This window comes from Schistocerca cancellata, chromosome 3 (assembly GCF_023864275.1).
Source record: "Schistocerca cancellata isolate TAMUIC-IGC-003103 chromosome 3, iqSchCanc2.1, whole genome shotgun sequence".
In the NCBI taxonomy this organism is placed as follows: domain Eukaryota; kingdom Metazoa; phylum Arthropoda; class Insecta; order Orthoptera; family Acrididae; genus Schistocerca; species Schistocerca cancellata.
In genome coordinates, this window is record NC_064628.1 from 135,638,673 (window position 1) to 135,663,367 (window position 24,695).

The following is a 24,695-nucleotide window of genomic DNA, read 5'->3' on the forward strand; positions in this document are numbered from 1 at the left end:
ATCACTTTTCTCCGTTTTCGAGGACTGCTGGGTAAAGCTTCATTCACTTTTCTGACAGCTCTTTGTAGTGACCGAACACTTTTGTATGGAGATATTTCAGACGAACTTGGCGTTGTAGGGGATGCCGTTTCGTCAGAAGCCTGTTTTCGGCATTCTCTCATTCTTTTCATACGGATTCTTGAAGCTTCCCTCTCCTTTTGTTGAATTTTTTTGTTACCTTTCCTACTTTCTCAGAGTTTCTTCATATTTTCACATGCTTTCTGTCTTTCCATTTCCTTCTTCTGTGGATCTTGCTTAGCTCTGCTTCTTTTCCGTTCTGCTGGTGTCATTGTGCCCAATGATGCACGTTTCAACTAATATTCCTACCAAAAAGTAGGCTATTAATTGTCAAATATTTTATACGTTATTTTTGAAACACACTAACATTGTCTCTTTGAAATTAAATCGTAAAATTAAGCTGTTATTTCCAGTGAGGCAGACAAAATGTCGGTATAGCCAGTGACTAACATAACAAATAATGGAGGTTACGCGAGTCAAAATACCTGTTATGTTTGTCACACCTACTATTAGAGTTTGTAGAAGCATATTACGCATCCCCTTTCTCAGTATGCTATATTGGATGTCTGTCCTAACGATTATGGATACAATAGCTCAAAAAAACTGAAATCACAGTACAAATGTGAAAAAATTGCGTGTTTGGTGAGTAACGTAACACCGACGTCAAAGCTACTATTATTATTATCTGCCCACACCATAATAGTCAATGGGTTGTGAAAACCTACATTAATTGTCAGGGGAGTTCACCATATAGCATGCCACATGTAAAATATAGGAGTAAAGACTTACGTTTTAGTTCACTGAAAACTGCCAATAATGGCTTCTGCGCAAGGCACTGTTACTGTTTATATTCGGGCTTCTATTGCATAGCTCGCGCTAAGTTTATTGTTGACAAATTCAGAAACTTCACATTCTGAGCTTTAATATGACATGCTACACGATTAAGTGGAAGAAAATTTTAATTATGACAAAAATGTCGCATTTCCGTGGAATTACCCTATAGCCTATGCTTCTAGGACACTTACAAAAGCCGAGAGAAACTGCTCAACTACAGAAAGACAATGTCTTGCTGTGATCTGGGCCATGTGCAAATTTTGGCAGTATCTTTATGGAAGGCCATTCACAGCTGTTACAGATCATCATTCACTTTGTTGGTTGACAGGTCTTAAGGATCCAACAGAACGACTTGCCAGGTGGGCACTACGTCTTCAAGAGTATGACGTTACTATAGTGTACAAAAGTGGAAGAAAACACCAAGATGTCAACTCTCTCTCAAGAAACCCTGTGCAAGACCATCAAGACTTTGATGAGAGACGTGACTATCTTACTGCACTCCAGGATCTCTCTCCTGAGCTGAACAAGGACACCAAGATCTCAAATTATGCTTGCCTTAAATCGGTCAGAGGCTGTGAAAGGACAACTTAAGGTAGTTAATGGATTACTTTGCAAGAAAATATTTGATCTGTTTTGAAATAGGTGGCTACCAGTGATTCCTAAACACATGTGCTTAGGTGTTCTACAGAAATTCCATGACACACCTGAGGCCGGACATTTAGGATCTATTAAAACATATGATAGGATCTGCAAGAGATTTTTCTGGCCAGGTTTATTTAGGAGTGTGTCACTATGTGTTGCACTGTCGAGAGTGCCAGAGGAGAAAGGCAGTTCCTCAGAAACTTCCTGGCTGACTCATATCAATTCCACTAGCTGAAATGCCTTTTGGGCATGTTGGGATTGACCTCCTCGGACAATTTCCAACGTCTGCTGGTGGCAATAGACGGATTATTGTTTGCACCAATTATCTGACGTGCTATGCCATTACAAAAGCCATGAAAACAGCCGACGCATTCAAGGTAGCCAAATTCATCGTAGAAGACACTGTATTAAAACATGGTGCCCCAAGGTGGTTAATTACGGATCGAGGGAAAGTTTTTCAATCGAATCTTGTGACAGAGATAAACCGTCAGCACAACGTTACTCATCACATGACGACTGCATAAAATCTGCAAACTAGCAGGCTTACTGAACACCTTAATGAGACCTTGGCCGACATGCTATCAATGTTCGTCAATGTTGAGCAGAGCAACTGGGATGAGGTGCTACCTTTCGTGACATTTGCCTACAACACTGCTAAACAAGACACCACAGGATTTACACCATTTTTCTTGGTGCATGGGCGTGAGGAGACAACGGATGCTGTTTTCGTTACAGCCTGATGACGTGGATGACAACTACATCGGCCAGGTGTTAACCAGAGCTGAGGAAGCTCGGCAGTTCGCTCGACTCTGTATGCTGCAGGCTCAAGAAAACAATCGCCAAGGAATGACCCAACCCACTGCCCTGTTCTCAACCAGCACGGTGACCTCATCTGGCTCTTCACTCCTGCTCAGAAGGTTGGTCTCTCTGAGAAGCTCCTCAGGCACTACTTTGGACCTTATAAGGTTATAAAACAGTTGTCTGATGTTACTTATGAAGTTGAAGATTTCGACTACAATGAAAGATCAGAGATACAGTCCATGTCCTTTGAATCAAGCCCTATAAGAACTCTGCAACCCAGGGTACATTTGAAGCTCCAGCGACAGGCAACAAGCAGAAAGGTACTGAAGAATGTAGCGGCAAGGGAAGTTCTAAGAAGATCACCACCAGGGCGATTATCAGTCAGCGGGAGTAGGAGTATGCAGGACTGATGACTCGTTCCCAGACTATGAGGACGTAACACCAAGCTGCTGTTTTCTTAAGGAGGGAGCAATGTCACAGACGAAGCTGAGTAGCAAACGTGGTGTAGTGGATATGATACTTAACTGCGGCATCAAGGGTCGTGAGTTCTAAACTCACCTGGACTGTACAATTTGAATTTCTATATTCGGTTCGAGTACATTCTAGGAGTATCCGCAACTGGCAAGAATCATTGTACTTGAATGTTCTGTAGCAGTATATATACCGTATGTGTTCGGGCTGGAGGCAGTTCACTCTGCGCTCTTATATGTGCAAGTGCTGAATAAATCTCCGTTAAGTGAAGTTAGTGTTTGTCATTCATCTACTTACTCCTTCCTATATGTGACAATATTATTAATAATTACTAATAATAATAATCTGTTTCATTGGTACTATGATTTAAACAACTACAACACAAGACAAAAATAATTTCCAGTTCTAGTCTAGGTTTCATCATTGTGTTCCATTTTCTAGTGCAACGGTGTTTACCAAGCTACCATCTGACAAACCGAACACAGCCCTTAGGATTTCTGTTGAAAATTGAAAACTTACCTTATTAGCTGCTCATACAAATTACCCAATTTCAAGGATTGAAGGTTTCTTTTAGCTGCAATGCTCAATGCAAAAGAACATGAAATAACTTTTGGGGTGATAAATGTTTTGATCATGTAGATATAAATATAGCAGTGCATCCACAGCAATTATTTAATAAATGAGAAGCAGCTGCTTTTTTCAGTGTCACAAGTTTTCTGTAATTATATTATGAAATATTTAGCCTGTGTTATCACAATGCAGTGGTACAGTATTGTTTGGAACCCACATATTCTCTCATCCTTTCACCATATTCTTCCAAAAGACTCTAGTAATATTCAGCAAATTAATCAGTAAGAAGGGTATATATTTTGCATTCCACAAAACTGGCTGTAGCTTTTCTGGCACATGGAACGAACTTTCATCTATGCAGAACCACATTTTCATTTTCATATCAAATACTGCTTCATTTCTGACATTAAGTGGCAGTCTCAAAACTCATCCTTTAGGTCCATTCAAAATGCAACAGTCATTTCCTTACATTTAAATGTTGGCTATTCTACACAAAGAAAAAAAAAAGTTTCATAAAATTGTTGCTCCCACAAATTTCCAGTGCATGCTGTAATTCAATGCATGTGCACAAGGTTCTACAGCTGCTCAAATTCGGAGATCTTGTGTTTCTAGTAATGAGTGAAGGAAAAAATAAAGAGTTCAATAATAGTGGTACAAAAAATGTGCACAATAAGACAGGTGGCAGACTCAGTATTAGACTGGTGAAATCATGGAACAAGTACACCTAAAATTTACATCAAATTGGTGATTGTTTTGGCACAGAATATTGTGAAATCACCTTTTCAAAACCCAAAGAAATTCTGGCTGTATGTAAAGGCTGTTAACAACAAAAAAGTTATAGTGTCCAGTTACTGTTAAATGTGACAGACAAACTGAGTAGCAAAGCAAAAGCTGAAATCAATTCCATTTTCAAACATTCCTTTACAAAGGAAAAACCAGGAGACCTGCCCCAGTTTATTCCTCACACCACTGGAAAGATAACTGAAATTGGTATTAGTGTCAGTGGTGTTGAGAAACGACTGAAATCGTTAAAACTGAACAAAGCTTCAGGGCCCAATAGAATCACCATTAGATTCTATGTGGAATTTGTGGCTGAGTTAGCTACTCCTATAACTATAATCCATTGTAGATCCCTGAAACAAAAAACAGTGCCCAGCAGTTGGAAGAAACCACAGATAGACTTGTCAACAATAAGAATAGTATAAGTGTTACATGAAACTACTGTCCAATATCTTTGACATCAATTTGTTCAGGAATCTTAATTTTGAGTTCAAACAATGAGGTATCTCAAATGGAATGACTTCATCCATACTAACCAGCACAGATTCTGACAACATCGATCACGTGAAACCCAACTCACTTCTCACATGGAAGCTTAGGATCAAGGCAGACAGGTAGAGGCAGTATTTCTCAATTAACAAAAAGCATTTGACTCAGTATCACAACTACGCTTATGTCTTAAGTATGATGATATGGTATGTCAGGTGAAATTTGGGACTGGATAGGGGAATTTGTGGTAGGGACTACACAGCATGTTATCTTGGATGGAGAGGGAGGATGCAGCATGTTATCTTGGATGGAGAGCCATTGTCAGATGTAAAGTAACTTCAGGTGTACTCCACACTGTATATTAATGACCTTGATGACAATGTTAACAATACTGTCAGACTTCTGCAAGTGATGCAGTTGTCTATAATGAAACACTTTTTCAAGCTGCTCACAATTGATCCCAGGAAAACTAACCATACTTCCATCAGTCTGTAATTTTGAATCATTGTAATTACATTACTTAGTTTTATCATTTTATACAGCCCGAAATCATTTTTGCTAATAATATGTCTTTCCACAATAAACTGGATGAAGCCTAAGCACCTAATTTGAATTTTTTTCTGCGAGATGTGGTTGAGACCAAATTATAAAATTAACTCAGAATTTTAATTGTGATACCATTCAAGTAACTTTTGAATTACCGAACTAAGCTACCAACAGACATTTAGTACAATAGAATATCTAAGCTTTCCTGATTATGCAGTATCTGCTTCTTATGCACATAAATATCACTAATGATGTAAGGCAGCCTTCCTATCAAATGCCAATCCAGTATTATAACCATCACATCACGTCACGTCACGTCACGTCACCTTGCTCACATTTTAATTAATGTTGAAAACAATCAGTTTATTATTTAAGAGAGGCCATTTCCATATGGGCCATCAAACTGTCTTCAATTACAACACACATTCCTTGCTTACATCCTACTTTTCTGTGTATTATTTAACCACTGAAGTGATCTATAACATCAATTTATCACAAGTTGATGTTAATTTTAAGCAGTAAATGAAGAATGATTAGATAATGTACGTGCTACCCATGCGAATCTTAAATATGGTTCTTGTGTACCACCATACATTCCATCATTTTATTTTATTTCCCATGTCTTCTTTTCTATAAAAGTAGTTGCTTTTTTATTTATGGTACAATGTTTTATGCCATTTTCAGATCTGTGATATCTGCACCACACATTAAGGAGACTTCACAATAACATGTACTATTAACATTAATTAAGAACACATTTAACATAACAAACACTTTAATCTTTGAGCCAGTAACAAAGTGAAAGGTTCGAAACCATTCAGACTATAGGCTCAAACTTCACACACATACAGTACATATATTCCATCTATTTATAATGGTATACAAAAATGGCAACAATACATAGTATGAGTATTTCATTTTAGTCCATCCATGTTATTTATACAGGTTGCTTTCACTACTATTCCTAAGCATTTACCCCACAGCAAGAATTCTGAATTCATTGAAGCATAATCAAGCAAGAAAGCTTAGGTGCTAAAACATATTTGACGTAACAATAGCAGATCATATACAATGTTTAATCTTAGAACAGAATCAACATTTTCACTTTTTACTGATAGCAGTACTACATACAATTCTGCTTTTTCTGTAGGTTTATCCATAACATATTTCAGAATATCACTTATGGAATGTATTATATATTAAATTTATTCCACTAATCATTTGAGAAATTTAATGAGAATTTTAGCACCGTGTTTCATACAGGCCACTGCGGCCAATGTATCTAACCCATTTTATAACATCATGGTCTGAATAATTCAGCTTTGGTTCAAACACTTTTAAGTACCGAACTTTGAAGCCAGAAGGAGCAAATGGGACCTGAAAATGAAAACAAATAAGTAACTAAAAGGAAACTTAAATAACTTATTGTTAATTATGATTTGTATATAAACACAATACCTCAAAATTCATGGATATAGGTGGTCTTGTCCACTTCTTTTTTGTGTCAGTTTCAAGAAGCTCTATTTCTGCAGATAATTGTGTTTCTTTCATACCTGCCATTCTCTTGATCCTTAAAAGAAAGGGAGAAAACATGGAATAGTTTAGCAAGTCTTCGCAGATAAAAAGAAAAAGCTTGACTCCACACAGTGCTAAACAATACACATAAACATGTAAATTGCTTTCACATTATGGAGGATATTATTCTGTACTGAGAGGAATGTGTAACTATGCTATGAGGAAATTTAATTTAGTTTACAAATAAATGTTCTGCTTCACAGCAAGATTTTGCCTTTGCTGGCCACAGAACATAATAACGAACTGTTGTTCAAGTCCTCCCATTTCCTCTTCAGCAATTTCTCTTCTTCAGGTAAGCAACATTTATGTCTTAAATCAAGTAGTGCATTCTAAGGAAATATTTTATAGTCATGAATCATCTATTACTTGAACTTTTTTCCTTTTTCCAATATTAAGTTACAAGCCACTGAGCTTCATCTGTACTGTGATAACAGTTCACAATGTGAAGTTTCTTGAGATTCAGGCATTTATTATGGATGCAGTTTACCTCAACTCTTGTAAAAACAAGAACTACCACTTAGTCAATTGTTATAAATTGACTAAGTTCTACTTTTTTCGTCGTTAAGAGATCACCGTCTTAACATCACTGATAAGTTCACAGTTATTGTTTTCAATAACATGAACTGTTAAGATAATACTTTCTTATATTCAGAGCCCAAAACAGCTTTCTATTATATTCTTCTTGACATAAAATTATACCTTTTTTCTCCTTTTCTTCATAACCAGGTCCTTATAATCAAGTTTCTCACTTTTACAACTGTGAAGTTCTTACAATAGTTGTAATACATAAATAATAAATGGTTCTCATCCCAACTTTAATTACTTGGTACCTTTTCTAGTGTCCTGATCATGTCTAATTTGAAGTATCGTAATATCATTCAAATTCTCTCTGAACATAGCATTGCTTCTCATAGTTCTCAGATATCACTTAAGCGCTCTTTTTAACTACAGTGTTGGTTTGAACACCATACTGCTTCAATAACAATAGTCATGTGACAGGTGATGTGCACTAGACTTAATCCAGCCTTCTAACTGACAGACCCATACAGTTTCCGAGGACAATGTTAAATGAGGGCTATGAACTGATTTAAGAAAAATGTCCCGAGTAATTATGGTCATCAATCAGGACTAGCTTGATGCAGCCTATCACCGTTTCCTCTCCTGTTTGAATCTTTTCATCTTAATCATAGTATCTAACACACAACATCTTCAATAATTTGCAAAGTAAGAGAAAGTCAATCACATTATTACAGCAGACTGATGTTTGGAAAAAAGGTGTCACTTTTGAGCTCTCTGGCTTTTCTAATAGGAAATACGCTCATTCACACAGAATCACATGTACACACGAATGCAGACTATCAGATTGACACTGATTACAGATGATCAATTACACAGGTCTGCAAAAACATATTTTTTGGAAGTTGTTTAAAATTTGACAACTGACTTATGTACGTACAAATGCTGATTTCAAAAATGCAATCCATTTTTTTTCTATCACGTCAAAGTTTCTCACAAAAAAAGGATTATTTTTGGGTATAATAACAAAATTTACGCAATTTATCACATTTTTTTCCAATGTTATAAAATTTTATTTTATTTATAAATCATGTTCTAAACTACATTTCCAGTATACTTCCATTTCTCTTTAAGCTCAGAAGTCATTATAATAACACTTTCACTTTTTGTCGAAGCTTCTTGTATTGCTTTTCCAGCTGTGGACACACTGAGGATCATCTCTTTATCATCCAGCAGTAGTCCGCTATCATTTTGTCATTCCATCTTCCTTGATATCTTTTTCCCCATTTCTTTGATGTCTTAGTGGAATCTTTCCCCCTGCTCTTCAATTACATCACCAACATTTACAGGGAAGTAGTCAAGATGTGGAGAAAATGAACTTTAATGCTCATGTTACAGCCCAGCTTCTTAAAATTGTAGAGCAAGTCTGCCACAATTGTCTTTTAGTTTGGATCTCTTTTGTTTCCTAGGAAATGAGTAACAACTAATTTAACAGATGTCCATGCTGCCTTTTCTTTTGTTTCCATTTTGTTCACAAAGCTGGGATATGTCATTAGTTTTCTAATGTCTGGTCCGACAAAGATTCCTTCCTTTAGCTTTGCCTCAGATAAACCAGGAAACTGTCCACAAAGATATCTGAATCACTCCCCTTCTTTCCACAATGCCTTAAATTGTTTCATCAGCCCCAACTTAATGTGAAGTGGTGGACATAACACCTTTTTGGGATCAACAAGGCTTTTCCTCTCAATATTTTTAACCCATACCAGTAAGGTTTTTCTCAATGGCCAAGCTTTTTTTATGTAGTGTTGCTTTCTGTCTCTACTGTCCCATTCACAGAGAAAGCAAGGGAACTTTGTACAGCCACTTTGTTGACCAAGCAGCATTGAAATCGCTTTTAAATCACCACCTAGTGTCCATTTGTGGTCTGAAAAGCAGTGTTTGCTTAAAACCAGTTCAAAGTTTTTGTAACATTCTTCTAAGTGAACCGAGTGTCCAACTGGTATAGAAGTATACTCATTGCCATTGTGTAGAAGTACTGCTTTAAGGATTCTTTTTGAAGAATCAATAAAAAGTCTCCACTCATCACAAGCATATTCTATTTTGAAATGTGCCATAAGTCCAGGAACATCACTGCAAAACACCAGGTCACCTTCTTGAGAGAAGAAAGATACAAACTCCTTTTCCCACAATCGATACCAAGAAAAGGATGTTGCAGGAGTCAACATATGTTTATCTTTCAATCTAGTTCCTAAAACCTCTGCCGATTCTTTAGAAAGACCTAGGTCTCTAACTAAATCGTTCAGTTCAGATTGTGAGAACGGAATGGGATAAGTTGTGCTAGGATCGTAGCAATCTCTGTATCCTTCACTATCACCTTGCTGAGCCAATGGCTCGTGATCATCTATATCATCCAAATTGGTACGGTCCACGAGGAACAGGGCGAATGGCTGATTGAATGTTAGGGTAAGAAATTCCTTTTTGTTTTTCAAATTGAAACCTTGTACATTGCAAGAACAACAATAGCAGTCATCATTATGTTTTGGAATACCAATGGTTTGGATGGAGCCCAAAATCATAAGGACTGCTTTTTATGCTGAAACCATTGCCTCAGTTCTTCAACACACACTGAACGAACTGTGTGGGGCCCAAGGCTTATCTTGATTGCCTAACTTTATACCAAAATAGCCGAAATATACTTTTTCAACAAAATCTGAAATGTTTCTTTGTTGCTTTTTAATGGTATAGTTACTACAAATGTAGCAGAAGCAATCTGGCAAGTTTATACGTCCTCTGGTAGCCAGAACTTCACAACACAAGAAAACAGTCACTACATTAAAGCATTAGTAACAACAACACATGAACAGCACAAAGTGAAGAGGTACTGTGAACTGAAGGACAATAGCAGAAGCTCACTGCTTGGTTATGGCGGGGGAAGGGGCAGCGTGACAGACAGGCATCGACATGAAAATACTGCTGGTTTCTCCTAATTACTCTTTATTTTACATATATATAATATAAAAATGGCTAAATAACATTTTATGGAGGTCCTAGAAACCAAAGTTAAAACTCACTAGAGTGTTTAAATATCGAAAAAAGCTACAACTAGACAAACAGTTTGTGAAATAATTGTATGTGATGGAATTTTTTCACCGTTTTCCCCGAAATCAGCATTGAGAACACTATAAAAATCACGTAATAAATTTGAAACAATTTCTATGTTGCAGACCTGTGTTATTGAGAAGAGTTGCCTGACTGATGAATGTGGGGAGAGCATAGGGAAGGACCAGGAGACAAGGAGGGGGTAGTGGTGTAGCCCAAGACAGGTGCAGAAAAGATAGATAACTCAGAAGCTGCACAAGATGAAAGGAGCTATGAGATGGTAAAACATATGAGGTATAGATGGGTTTGGGGAGAGGGAAGCGGAGTGGTTAAAAGAAAAGAAGCCAGAGATGGAGTCAGGGAGAAAAATGACAAGAGAGGGTGTGTGTGTGTGTGTGTGTGTGTGTGTGTGTGTGTGTGTGTGTGTGTGTGTGTGTGACAGGGAGGGAGGGAGGGAGTGAGATATTCCATGTTCACAGTTCAGAGAAACCTGTGATGGAACGGAGTGTCCAAACAGCCCATGCAGTGAAGCAGCTGTTGAAGTCATTTATGTTGTGGTGTGCGGCATGTTTGGCGGCTTGATGGCTGAGTTTGCAACTGGCCACAATATAGTGGTGGCCGTTCATACAAGTAGATGGTTACCAAACGCACACAGAAAGGGGACAGTAATTGCAGTGCAGCTGATATATAACATGGCTACTTCCACACATGGCTCTTTTTTACAGGACAGGGAATGTCTGACAGGACTGTGTTAGCAGGTATTGGTTGGGTGTACAATAAAGGTCTTGCACCTGGATTGTCCACAAGGGGTGCAGGACTGGGAGCGAGGTTGGTAGGCTGGGAGGCCACAGGAAGACAAATTTTGGGTGATATGGGTGGAATTTTGAGTAGGATATCCCTCATCTCATATGTAGTTGAAGACCCTGTGAAGGATGTGGTTGAACTTTTTAAGGCCAGGGTGATATTTAGTTATCAGGGGAGTTCCAGGAGGAGGCTGGTTACCAGATTTACTGGTGTCTAAGAGGAAATCTGTTTACACACAAATTGGATAGGATATTGTCTGTCAAAGGCTCTGGTAAGGCTCTCTGTCTACTTTGACACCTCTGCATACGAACTTTATGACTCTGATCCCATCTCTAAAGTGCTATATTGCAACCAGTGGAACTTCCAGGTATTAGGTCCATCCCAACACTCTACTTCTAAACCCATTTCCCTCCTCATATTAGCAACACCTCACAATCTTACCTTTTACCTACTCCCCAACCTCTACACATCCGACCCCAAAAGTCTCTGTCTCATTGAGACTGGTTACAATGCTCCCACAGAACAAAGCTCTGTCTTTGTTGACCAACACCTCCAAACTGCTGACTGACACCTCTCATCCTACATTCATGGTGCTACTCACTTTCTTCACCACCTTTCTACAGTCCTGTCCCATTACCAACACCTTGGGTGTCACTGTGGATTTGACATCCTTCTGCACTGACATCCCCAACTACTTTTTCTACTGTTGTCATGATACCAAACCCACAACCTGACCGACAATTATTTAACTCTTCAAGGCCAAATATATAAACAAATCGATGTTACTGCCATTAGTATTTCATGGTATCATGCTGTGCCATCTTATTTTGGACAATCTGTAGGAATTCTTCCTACACACTCAATATCTACAACCCTTTCTCTGGTTCAGGTGCGCTGATGCCATTTTCATGAGCTGAACTCATAACAACCTTTCCCTCTTTCCTCCATAACCTCAACACGTATTCCCAAATCTGATACTAAAATGTAGACTTTCACGGCCGGAAATATCATGTCCATTATAATTATCCGAGCTGTTTTGCTTTGGTTGGTTGATGACTTCTGTGTCTATTCCCAATGTTTCGTCTCCGACTGCGGGAGACATCTTCAAGGGGGTCCGTAGCTCAATGGAAGGTCCAACACACCCACTGGCTCGCTACTGACAGCACAGAGTGAAGAGGTACTGTGAACTGAAGGACAATAGCAGAAGCTATATTCTTATGTTTCTTTAAGTGAATATCGAATTTTTCACTCAAACTATTGGTCCTCCCCATCCGTGACTGGGTGGGTGCGCTGAATGTGTATTGGACAGCTATGAATATCTGTGCTAAAGTTTTTTTACAATTTCTCCTGGAATGGAAAAAGTTTCTTTCATTTCTCAATTATTCAGCATGACAAAGACACTTGGATGCACCGCTGCCTGCAGTCTTCGAGTATAACGGTGACATCATTATGACTGTATTATATTACAGTCCTTATCATGGTGACGGATGTTGTAATTTTCAACCAGCCACTCAACCTGCAAAATAACTTTGTCCATTGCTATTCAAATCCTGCACCACATGGTTTATTTCCTTGTGGGTGACCCACATGTAAGACCTGCCCCACTACCTCCTGCTGCAATCCAGTCACAGGTATTCTCTGTTCTGTAGTAAACAGGGCTGTGTGTGAAAGTAGCCTTGTTATGTATCACCTATGCTGGATTACTGTGCAGAATTGTATATGGGCAGAACAGGTAACCAACTGCCTACTCTTACAAATAGCCACAACCAGACTGTGGCCATCTGCAGACTTTACCATCCAGTTGCTGTAGATGATGCACACCACAACACAAATGGCCGACACCTGCTTCCATGACACATGCAATTGGAATAATTTCTTCCAGCACAAATTTCTCTGAACTACACAGGTGGGAATTGTCTCTCCAGCATATCCTACTTCTCACTACCTCCCTGGCCTAACCTTAGCTTTTGCCTTCTGTTGTTGACCATACCATTTCCCTCATCCCTCCCCCATGTAGTCAGTCGCCCCCCCCCCCCCCCCCCCCCCGCGTGTGTGTGTGTGTGTGTGTGTGTGTGTGTGTGTGTGTGTGTGTGTGTGTGTTTTTCATGAAGATATGCTAACATTTTAATGTGTTAGTCTACAAGTAAAACTGAACAAAAAAGTTCATGTAAACACAGGTCCACAAATGTTTAGTTATGGAGTCACGGCTAATAAAAGATTTTGCCTGAAACTTAGCAACTTCTCTGATATGAAGCCACCGCAAAACTGTACAAGGTTAAAGTAAAGCGAGACTTCCATTTATGTTGTTGTTATTGGTCTGGTGAATCTAATAAAATATGTCTCACACGTGTATCTGCAGTAGTTTTCCAAAACATGCAGAGAAGCAAAGACTATTATACAAGTGAATTTTACTTTCCATTAAGAATGTAGAAATGTTTATGTCATTGTTGGCAACCGTTAGTGAGTTTTATCAGTAGTTTCTAACCTTGAAACAAGATAGTTTTCTTTATTGTTCAGTGAAAGAACATAATAACTGTTGTATTTGGTAGGTTATATACAAAATAGGGATGCCTTTCAGATTTATGCCAGAGGAATATACCAATATGGGGTTTATTTATGGCAACTGTGATTGTAATGCTATGGCTGCAATTAACGAATATCGGGTACGTTATCCAACTTCAAGGATTCCGAATGCATGAAACATTAGTGGAGTATTTCGAATTTTACAGGAGACAGGTTCTCTACCTAGCGTTCATAATCCGTACGAGTGATAGATACGTGAAGACGATGAGGATATTATGGATACTGTCAATGAAGCCTGGGTACCAGTACACAACATCTCTCAACGATTAGGTATTTCACAATCTAAGGTATGGTGTACACTCAAGTAAAATCTGTATCATCATAAACTAAAATCACATCATTTACATCTGGGAGATCCTGCCCTTTGCTTGAAATTGGGCAACTGGTTAAATACTAATCGGCAGTTACAGAGATACATTTTATTTACTGATGAGACAGTTTAGTCGAGATGGTATAACCAATTTACACAACAAGCACATATGATCTGAAGCAAGCCCACGTGCAACAGTGCAATGCAATTTCCAGCAGCAATTTAACATAAATGTGTGGTGTGGTATCCTCAACACACGCTTTATTTGACCATTCATTTTCCCAGGACATTTAACTGGTGAGACATACTTACAATTCCCTCAAGAAGAAACACCCTGCTTGCTACAAGATGTTCCACTTGCTATGCAATTGCAAATGTATTTTCAACACGACAGCATGCATCCACATTTCACTGATGCCATTACTATGCATTTAAATGGACATGTTCCCCATAAATGGATTGGTCGTGGTGCACACATCAGTGGCCACCCAGATCGCCTAATTTAACACCAATAGATTTTTGTGTATGGGGATGGGCGAAAGACATAGTTTAAGAAGATAAAGTTAATACACCCGAGGCATTACCTGCTCGCATTATGAATGCAATAGATGAAATTAAGATCAACCCTATGAAACTGAAATGATCAACAATATCTGTTCACACACGTGCACCTAAATGCAATGTACTCTGTGGAGACATCTCTGAACATTTACTGTGAATGTATTGTGAAATTGTATGTACACCCTTCACACTGAGCTTTGTTTTCTTCCAGTTTTACATTAATTCACATGTGCTATGGTATTAATCCCCCCCATGAATAATGGACCTTGCGTTGGTGGAGAGGCTTGCGTACCTCAACGATACAGATAGCCGTAACATAGGTGCAACCACAATGGAGGGGTATCTGTTGAGAGGCCACACAAACGTGTGGTTCCTGAAGAGGGGCAGCAGCCTTTTCAGTAGTTGCAGGGGCAACAGTCTGGATGACTGACTGATCTGGCCATGTAACATTAACCAAAACAGCCTTGCTGTTGTGGTACTGCGAACGGCCGAAAGCAAGGGGAAACTACAGCCATAATTTTTCCCGAGGGCATGCAGCTTTACTGTATGATTAAATGATGATGGCGTCCTCTTGGGTAAAATATTCCGGAGGTAAAATAGTCCCCCATTCGGATCTCCGGGCGGGGACTACTCAGGAGGCCGTCGTTATCAGGAGAAAGAACTGGCATTCTATGGATCGGAGCGTGGAATGTCAGATCCCTTAATTGGGCAGGTAGGTTAGAAAATTTAAAAAGGGAAATGGATAGGTTAAAGTTAGATATAGTGGGAATTAGTGAAGTTCGGTGGCAGGAGGAACAAGACTTCTGGTCAGGTGAATACAGGGTTATAAATACAAAATCAAATAGGGGTAATGCAGGAGTGGGTTTAATAATGAATAAAAAAATAGGTGTACGGTTAAGCTACTACAAACAGCATAATGAACGCATTATTGTGGCCAAGATCGACATGAAGCCCACGCCTACTACAGTAGTACAAGTTTATATGCCAACTAGCTCTGCAGATGACAAAGAAATTGATGAAATGTATGATGAGATAAAAGAAATTATTCAGGTAGTGAAGGGAGACGAAAATTTAAGTCATGGATGACTGGAATTTGTCAGTAGGGAAAGGGAGAGAAGGAAACATAGTAGGTGAATATGGATTGGGGCTAAGAAATGAAAGAGGAAGCCGCCTGGTAGAATTTTGCGCAGAGCATAACTTAATCATAGCTAATACTTGGTTTAAGAATCATCAAAGACGGTTGTATACATGGAAGAATCCTGGAGATACTACAAGGTATCACATTATACAATGGTAAGACAGAGATTTAGGAACCAGGTTTTAAATTTTAGGACATTTCCAGGGGCAGATGTGGAGTCTGACCACAATCTATTGGTAATGAACTGTAGATTAAAACTGAAGAAACTGTGAAAAGGTGGGAATTTAAGGACATGGGACCTGGATAAAGTGACAGAACCAAAGGTTGTACAGAGTTTCAGGGAGAGCTTAAGAGAACAATTGACAGGAATGGGGGAAAGAAATACAGTAGAAGACGAATGGGTAGCTCTGAGGGATGAAGTAGTGAAGGCAGCAGAGGATCAAGTAGGTAAAAAGACGAGGGCTAGTAGGAATCCTTGGGTAACAGACGAAATACTGAATTTAATTGATGAAAGGAGAAAATATAAAAATGCAGTAAATGAAGCAGGCAAAAAGGAATACAAACGTCTCAGAAATGAGATCGACAGGAAGTGGAAAATGGCTAAGCAGGCATGGCTAGAGAACAAATTTAAGGATGTAGAGGCTTATATCACTAGGGGTAAGATAGATACTACCTACAGGAAAATTAAAGAGACTGTTGGAGAAAATAGAACCATTTGTATGAATATCAAGAGCTCAGATGGAAACCCAGTTCTAAGCAAAGAGGGGAAAGCAGAAAGGTGGAAGGAGTAAATAGAGGGTCTATACAAGGGCGATGTACTCGAGGACAATATTATGGAAATGGAAGAGGATGTAGATGAAGATGAAATGGGAGATATGATACTCCGTGAAGACTTTGACAGAGCACTGAAAGACCTGAGTCGAAACAAGGCCCCGGGATTAGACAACATTCGATTAGAACTACTGACGGCCTTGGGAGAGCCAGCCCTGACAAAACTACCATCTGGTGAAAAAGGTGTACGAGACAGGCGAAATACCCTCAGACTTCAAGAAGACAATAATAATTCCAATCCCAAAGAAAGCAGGTGTTTACAGATGTGAAAATTACCGAACTATCAATTTAATAAGTCACAGCTGCAAAATACTAACGCGAATTATTTACTGACGAAAGGAAAAACTGGTAGAAGCCGACCTCGGGGAAGATCAGTTTGGATTCCGTAGAAATATTGGAATGCGTGAGGCAATACTGACCTTACGGCTTATCTTAGAAAGAAGATTAAGGAAAGGCAAACCTACGTTTCTAGCATTTGTAGACTTAGAGAAAGCTTTTGACAATGTTGCCTGGAATACTCTCTTTCAAATTCTAAAGGTGGCAGGGGTAAAATACAGGGAGCGAAAGGCTATTTACAATTTGTACAGAAACCAGATGGCAGTTATAAGAGTCGAGGGACATGAAAGGGAAGCAGTTGTTGGGAAGGGAGTAAGAAAGGGTTGTAGCCTCTCCCTGATGTTGTTCAATCTGTATATTGAGCAAGCAGTAAAGAAAACAAAAGAAAAATTCGGAGTAGGAATTAAAATCCATGGAGAAGAAATAAAAACTTTGAGGTTCGCCGATGACATTGTAATTCTGTCAGAGACAGCAAAGGACTTGGAAGAGCAGTTGAACGGAATGGACAGTGTCTTGAAAGGAGGGTATAAGATGAACACCAACAAAAGCAAAACGAGGATAATGAAATGTAGTCTAATTAAGTCGGGTGATGCTGAGGGAATTAAATTAGGAAAGACACTTTACTACTTTAAAGAGTTTTGCTATTTGGGGAGCAAAATAACTGATGATGGTCGAAGTAGAGAGGATATTATATATAGACTGGCAATGGCAAGGAAAGCGTTTCTGAAGAAGAGAAATTTGTTAACATCGAGTATAGATTTAAGTGTCAGGAAGTCGTTTCTGAAAGTATTTGTATGAGTGTAGCCATGTATGGAAGTGAAACATGGACAATAAATAGTTTGGACAAGAAGTGAATAGAAACTTTTGAAATGTGGTGCTACAGAAGAATGTTGAAGAATAGGTGGGTAGATCACGTAACTAATGAGGAGTTATGGAATAGGATTGGGGAGAAGAGAAGTTTGTGGTACAACTTGACTAGAAGAAGGGATCGGTTGGTAGGAGATGTCCTGAGGCATCAAGGGATCACAAATTTAGCATTGGAGGGCAGTGTGGAGGGTAAAAATCGTAGAGGGAGACCAAGTGATGAATACACTAAGCAGATTCAGAAGAATGTAGGTTGCAGAAGGTACTGGGTGATGAAGGAGCTTGCACAGAATAGATTAGCATGGAGAGCTGCATCAAACCAGTCTCAGGACTGAAGACCACAACAACAACAAACAACATGGTATTAATAAAAGCAAAAAGATCTGCACATTGATACAGTTTCAGTTAAAATTATTACCATCATTTTTCCAAAATTAAATTCTCTACAACTTCTGTTGCAAATTTTGTGCAACTGTCTGGAATTTAAAAAACAAATTGAGCAAAGTTGTAAATAAATTAAAAATTTTACAAAATTACTTCTTTGCTTCTCTGGATGTTCTGGAAAACTACTGGAGATACATGTTTGGGACATGTTTTACTAGATTTACCAGATCAACAACAAAATAAATGGAAATCGGGCTTTACTTTAACCTCTTACTGTTTTGCAATGGCTTCATATAAGCGAAGTTGTTAAATTTGCAAAATCTTTTACTAGCCATAACTGCATAACTAAACATTTGTGGACCTATGTTTATACAAACTTTTTTCTATAGTTTTACTTGTAGAATAACATTAAAATAACTGCATATCTTCGTGAATCTCCCTGTGTTTTCTTTTCTTTTTCTTTTTTCTTTCTATCAGTACTCAGTAGTTTGTTCATTCCACCCAACAGGTCTGCTGACTATTCCTCTCATTCACAGATGACAGCAATATCATCAGCAAACTGTCACTGATACTCTTCCACTCTGATTTTTTTCCACTTCTGAACCTTCACTTCTGACATTACTGCTTCATGTATGAGATCAATTTAAGTAATAGCAAACTATCAGTATTAAATGCAGTTAACACTGAAGGCATTTGAAACTCACGGAAAGGGAAGATGCACACTTTGCGGAAGTTCCAGTACTTCCAGACAGATGGCATGACAACAAGCTGAATAGAAAAAGCAGTTGAAACAAAAGGGCTGTGTCCCTATCTGTGTGCATTGTAAAAGAAGGAGCAGTAATACAATTTTTGTGGTCGGACGGTGTAAAACCTCGACAAATCCATAGAAGGATGTTGGAAAGGTATGGAGATAGCTGCATTAGTGAGAGAGAAGTGTATGAGTAGATAGTTGCCTTTAGAAGTGGACGTACATTAGTCATAGATAAACAATCCTCTGGTCATCCCAGCACAACTGTTACTGATGAGAATGTGGGACACACACTGACACCATGATTCATGAGAATAAACATTTCTGTAGGAGCTTTAGCCAGGGTACTGAGTATCAGTGTTGGATCCAATCACACCATTATTAGTGTGGTTATCAAATATCATTTTGTGTGTGCATGGTGGGTGCCTGGGATGCTCATTAGTGAACCCAAGATGATGACTGTTCAAGGCTGCTGCATCATTTCTTGTGCAATCCAACACTGAAGAAGATGACTTTGACGTGTATCATCATAGGAGACAAAACCTCAAAACCTGGGTGCATAATGCAAAAGAGTCTTCAGAATGGTGACACACGTCTCTTTCAGCCAAGAAGAAATTCAAGACTCAGCCCTCTGCCAGAAGGGTCCTTTGCACACTCTTCTGGGATATGACGGGTCGAGTTTGGAGCACTATGAATGAAGGGGTGAAACAGTGAATGTTGCCATGTTGGAGAATGAGTTGAAGCCAGCAATATGAAGCAGTTGCCAAGGCGTTCTGTCTAGAGGCATTCTTACTCTTCACAAATAATATTCTGAATCTACATCTACTCCTCGGTATACTTTATAGCTAAATATCTGATTCTGAAGTATCTCTCACCATGATGTAATCTAGTTGGTATTTCACTATGTCTCCTGGTCTGTTCCAGGTATGATATCTCCTCCTGTAATTTTTGACCATCTATTTGCTATTACTAGTTGAAATTGATTGCAGATCTGAAGAATATTTTCAGTTTCCTCACATATTAACTATTTTTTTCTACTGCTTGCAATGCTGGCACGTGTATCTGAACAGTAGCTGTTGGCCCTTGTTTTATTTTCATTCTGGTGAGAAACCTATTGTTGAACCATCCTCTCTTTGCCCTATGTTCTTATTCATAAACTACTGCTGTTATACCGTTTTCTGATCCACATATTTTTACCTTCCTTCCATTTCACTTCACTGGCCTCTTACTACATATAATTTCAGCATTTACATTCCATATTTTCGATTTTCAAAGTTATCTAGTGTATTCGAACTCCTGACATTCCAAGTCTGAAAACTTGTTACACTTTCATTGGTTTTAAAAGCTTTTGCCATGGTCATCTTCCCACTGTCAGTGCACATCCAGAAACACAAATTGGGGACTTGTAAGAAATCATTTGGTAATTTATGTATCATCATTGGTTTTGTGGACTTCAGTCTCATGACTAGTTCGGTACAGCTCTCTACACTCTATCCTGCTTACTGTAGTTAAGCCTTTGCCTCCTTCTACAGTTTTTAACCCTTACACTTACTTCCATTATTTAAATGATGATTTTTTGATGCCTGACAATGTGTCCTATCAACTGATCCCTTCTTTTAGTCAACTTATGCCATAAAATCCTTTGCATGCTATTTTGTAAGTACCTCCTAATTTCAAATACTTCTATTTTATTTTTGTCTAATACACTTTACATGTCTTTCACACAGTGATTTCCATTGTTTTCTGCACTCTGATGGTATTTATCATTGTCAACTGCCATCTTTAAAGGCAGTTTCCCACCTTATGGGTCGGAAGATATCTCTAATCTGCTCCTTTAATCATTTTCATAAGGACACTGGCAGGGCCTGATTCCTTAAACAACAATGTAGGGGAAAAAAAGATTGCTACTTACCATAAAGAAGACCTGTTCAATTACAGACAGACACAAATAAGACACAGTTTTTGGCCACAGCCTTCAGCAGCAAGAGAGACACACACACTGTACAGACGAGCAACCAGCAACTCCGGTGTGCTTGCTTGTGTTTATGAATATTGTGTGCGTGTTTTTTTTCCTTTTGCTGATGAAAGCTGAAGACAAAAACTTCAAGTAAGTGTCTTACTTGTGCCTGTCTGCAAGTCATCTTTACAGGAAGTAGCAATCTATCTTTTCCTACATTGTTGATATTCCTATCTGGAGCTTCAACTGTGACTCCTTACCGTATTTACTCTAATCTAAGCCGCACTCGAATCTAAGCCGCACCTGGAAAATGAGACTCGAAATAAAGGAAAAAAAGATTTTCCAAATCTAAGCCGCACCTGAAATTTGAGACTCTAAATTCAATGGGAGAGAAAAGTTTTAGGCTGCACCTCCAAATCGAAACGAAAGTTGGTCCATTGTAATATGAGAGACAATTTAGGTCGAATGAATGACGATACAGCTACAGTAGTTTGGTTCGAGTCGTAAGCTTAGCAGTTAAGCTTTACCAGGTAGCCATTGCTATGCGTCAGGCGCTCCGTCCATATTTATACGGGTACCCTTCCTTTTTCACGTGCTTTGTCTGGTTTGAATCGATTGCTTATTTTGCTTTGATCTGATAAGTGCCGTTTTCTCTGTTATAGGTGTTTACGTCACTCTAAGTTGAAAATGCATCACTGTACTGTGTCATGCATTGTTTGTCGCATTCTGATAGTGCGTGTTTATGGCCTGTCGCCGCTTGTGGCATGGCTTGCTCTTGTGCGCGCTAGCGCCGTTTACAACTAAAAAGAGGCGAATCGTCTCATTAGCGAAGCAATGTCAAGAGACTGCTATTTGTTGTTACTTTCACTGCTGCTTTCTTTGAGAATGATCAACAAGAACCAAATAATAGGCTGCGTATGATAGAACACGTTCTGAACGAGAGTTAGGCGAAAATTTTTCTCCGTTTGAAAATCTTTGCGGCCGCTTCTTTAGTACATCAAATTCTGCACAGAAATTAGAGTCATCTTAGATTTAAAAATTTTGTCAGTTGCCGTGCTTCATTTCTGACTGTATCACTATTAGGCATAAGAATAATACGAATATCAACATGACACGATAAGTATATTCTTCCGCGTTTGCTGTTGTCTCACTCTAGTTTCGTAGTTTATTAGGCAGACAGGATTTAAATGAGATAGCAACAAACATGGAAGAATACATGGCAAAATGTTTATATTCGTATTATTCTTATGGTGAATGGTGAAGAGAATACTGCTTGTGATTCACATTTCATCAGGTTACTATTAGCAACCATCTCTTCTCACAGTTAGGAAAAAATTCAGAACGTAGAGTTGGCCATATTGAAAAACATCCCAGTCTTGCCAGTCGGATTTTCGTAGTACATTGAAATTCTACTACATTCAAAGATGAACAATATGGAATTTGTATTTACTTCGTTGGATAATGTACGAAAATGCAGTGGTCTAAACTCGGGGCAGAGAAAAAAAAGCTCGCCTTCCACCTTTTTTTTTTTTTTTTTTTAATTTATTTACTGACGCAGAGGTTTTGGCGCCAGTATTTATCTTTGTGCCTACAGAGCATGCCTGTGTAGCACTACATATATTCGACGGCAGAAGTTAGTTGTGGCGGCACCTACCAACATTTTTCAGAACTTCCGCTTGCTTTGCACTCGATTCTAAGCCGCAGGCGGTTTTTTTGGATTACAAAAACCGGAAAAAAAGTGCGGCTTAGGTTCGAGTAAATACGGTATACAGGAAACCCTTCGCTGTTATAGCTAATTATTTTTATCAAAAGCTAGTTAAGTACCTGAAGTTTCCCTGGAATGTATTTATTTCCAGTGCCCCCCCCCCCCCCCCCTTCCTCCTTACCCCTCTCTGTCCACCTCCTTCTGCCCCCTCTATCTGATACTTCCCTCTCCCTGTCTCTCTCTTCTTCCCTTTCTGTCTATCTCCTCCTTCCCTTACATCTCCTGAAATATCTATCATACAATGATATAATTGTGTAGGTACAGTCAGCAGCATATATGGATACTATCAGCTAAATGCATTGTAACTAGAGTAACAAAGAAGCGATCACTGTAATGTGATGCCTAATGCAACCGTTTTACTGCATGAACAGCAAAAATGTAGCCAATGATAAACCTTTTTCTTTTTATCATTATGTGGGGGTTGTCAGTGAGAGAAAGTTTCATAAAGGTTTGAAATTATTGCTAAGTTTATTGCAAGTTACTAAGTGCTCTCACTCTTTAGTGCTGGATGAGTAACATCTGAGTATTCATGCATGGTGACCTACACTATTTTCACCCCCCCCCCCCTCCCCAGCCAACCCACTGATAGGTGGTTCTTAGCTCCACAGTGGTTCTTCCCTGAGTGTAAGTGATGTGTGCCAAGTTTGGTTGAAATCAGTCCACTGGTTTCGGAGGAGAAGTGGAACATACATATGTACATACATTTTTATAGTATGTATGAATATTTTTTTCCTGATCCGATTTTGATGAATTATAGCCTATATAGTAATCCTACCTACACTAAAGTTGCAATTGAAAACCTCATGGAAATCAGTCTAGCAGTTTTGGAGATTACCGTGTTCAGACAGATGGAAAACATTTTTACAGATTTATTACTAATATAGATTGAAGCAGTTGATTGACTGACTCCAGACCAGAGCCAGAACCTTTGGATCAGTAGTTGCAGTATTTATATTTTGTATTGTAGCATTCTTATGCACCAAAACTGTGTGTGAAATATTAGCATTAGTACTGACTGTACAATACATAATTCTGAGACTTTCATTACTGTACCAATATAGTTGATAACAACGTAAAATCACAACAGAGTATAAACAACAACTCTCTGCAATATGTATGAACCATAAGTACTGTGAACAGGTGTAACAATTCAAGCATTTTGTCTTTTTTGTACTACCTTTTTAACTTCTAACACTTACTTCCACACAATTGCATTTTCTGATGCTTTGTACTTAGCCTTCCCTTTCAGGCAAATTAACTGTACACCTGATGTATTCAGGGGTGTTGGGATTTTAACTTCAATCTTCTGACCCAGAAGGGAAGGTTTGAAGTTAGATTTCAGAACAACTTTCACTTCCATCTTGGTACGTCCCACTTCTCTCACAAGAGGAATAACTCTGAATGGCAATGAGATATCTTTTGTCGTACGGTACCTGAAAGGACCACCAAACCAGTCAACAAACATAATATCTAATGCAATTTTCCACAAATAAATAAAAATGTATTCGCTACTTTCACATAAACGGGCACAATATAATCCTGGCATCATGAAACTTATTTATTTTAACTACAAAGTTTATTTTGTCGCATTATTGAAGTACTATAGTTAAGCTCATTAAAATATATTAAGATACTGTTAATACTCTTTCCAAAACGAATAATTTGCGGACTATGGAATATACCTTTTCCAAGTCAGTAGGGGAAGTTGCTAGAATAGTAATCTGATCCACAGTGTAATTTCGAGAGTAATTTTGTATGCAATAATACTTCAAGAGGCACCTCACAAGTCAATGAGATAGGTATAAACATTAATGTGATTTTCTGAAGATTTCCATACAGAATCTGGGGTACCAGTTTATTGTTAGGCTACCCCCCCCCCCCAATCCCATGAAACAGTGCAGTATGGCTCTTCATAATATCTCAGCCATGACGCGCAGTCTGGATTGGAGTTTCTGCACTCCAACTGGGATTCAGGCAGAGTTTTGGTGACTTCACAGGCTTTCCTGGTCTTTAGTTGGAAAAATAAGGTAAAGG

General features: G+C 38.7%; 1 protein-coding gene across 2 annotated transcripts in view; it reads right to left on the reverse strand.

The window, feature by feature from the left end:
• Nucleotides 1–5,947: 5,947 nt before the first annotated feature.
• LOC126174757 (AP-2 complex subunit mu) overlaps nucleotides 5,948–24,695 on the reverse strand; it is a 53,301-nt gene continuing 34,553 nt past the window's right edge. For both annotated transcript variants that reach the window (XM_049921085.1, XM_049921086.1), the window contains exons 6-8: nucleotides 23,861–24,094; nucleotides 6,649–6,760; nucleotides 5,948–6,567 (exon numbers count right to left, since the gene is read on the reverse strand). In XM_049921085.1, coding sequence (XP_049777042.1) covers nucleotides 6,433–6,567; nucleotides 6,649–6,760; nucleotides 23,861–24,094 — 481 coding nt within the window. In that variant the 3' untranslated portion in view covers nucleotides 5,948–6,432. The remainder of the gene's footprint in view (nucleotides 6,568–6,648; nucleotides 6,761–23,860; nucleotides 24,095–24,695) is intronic.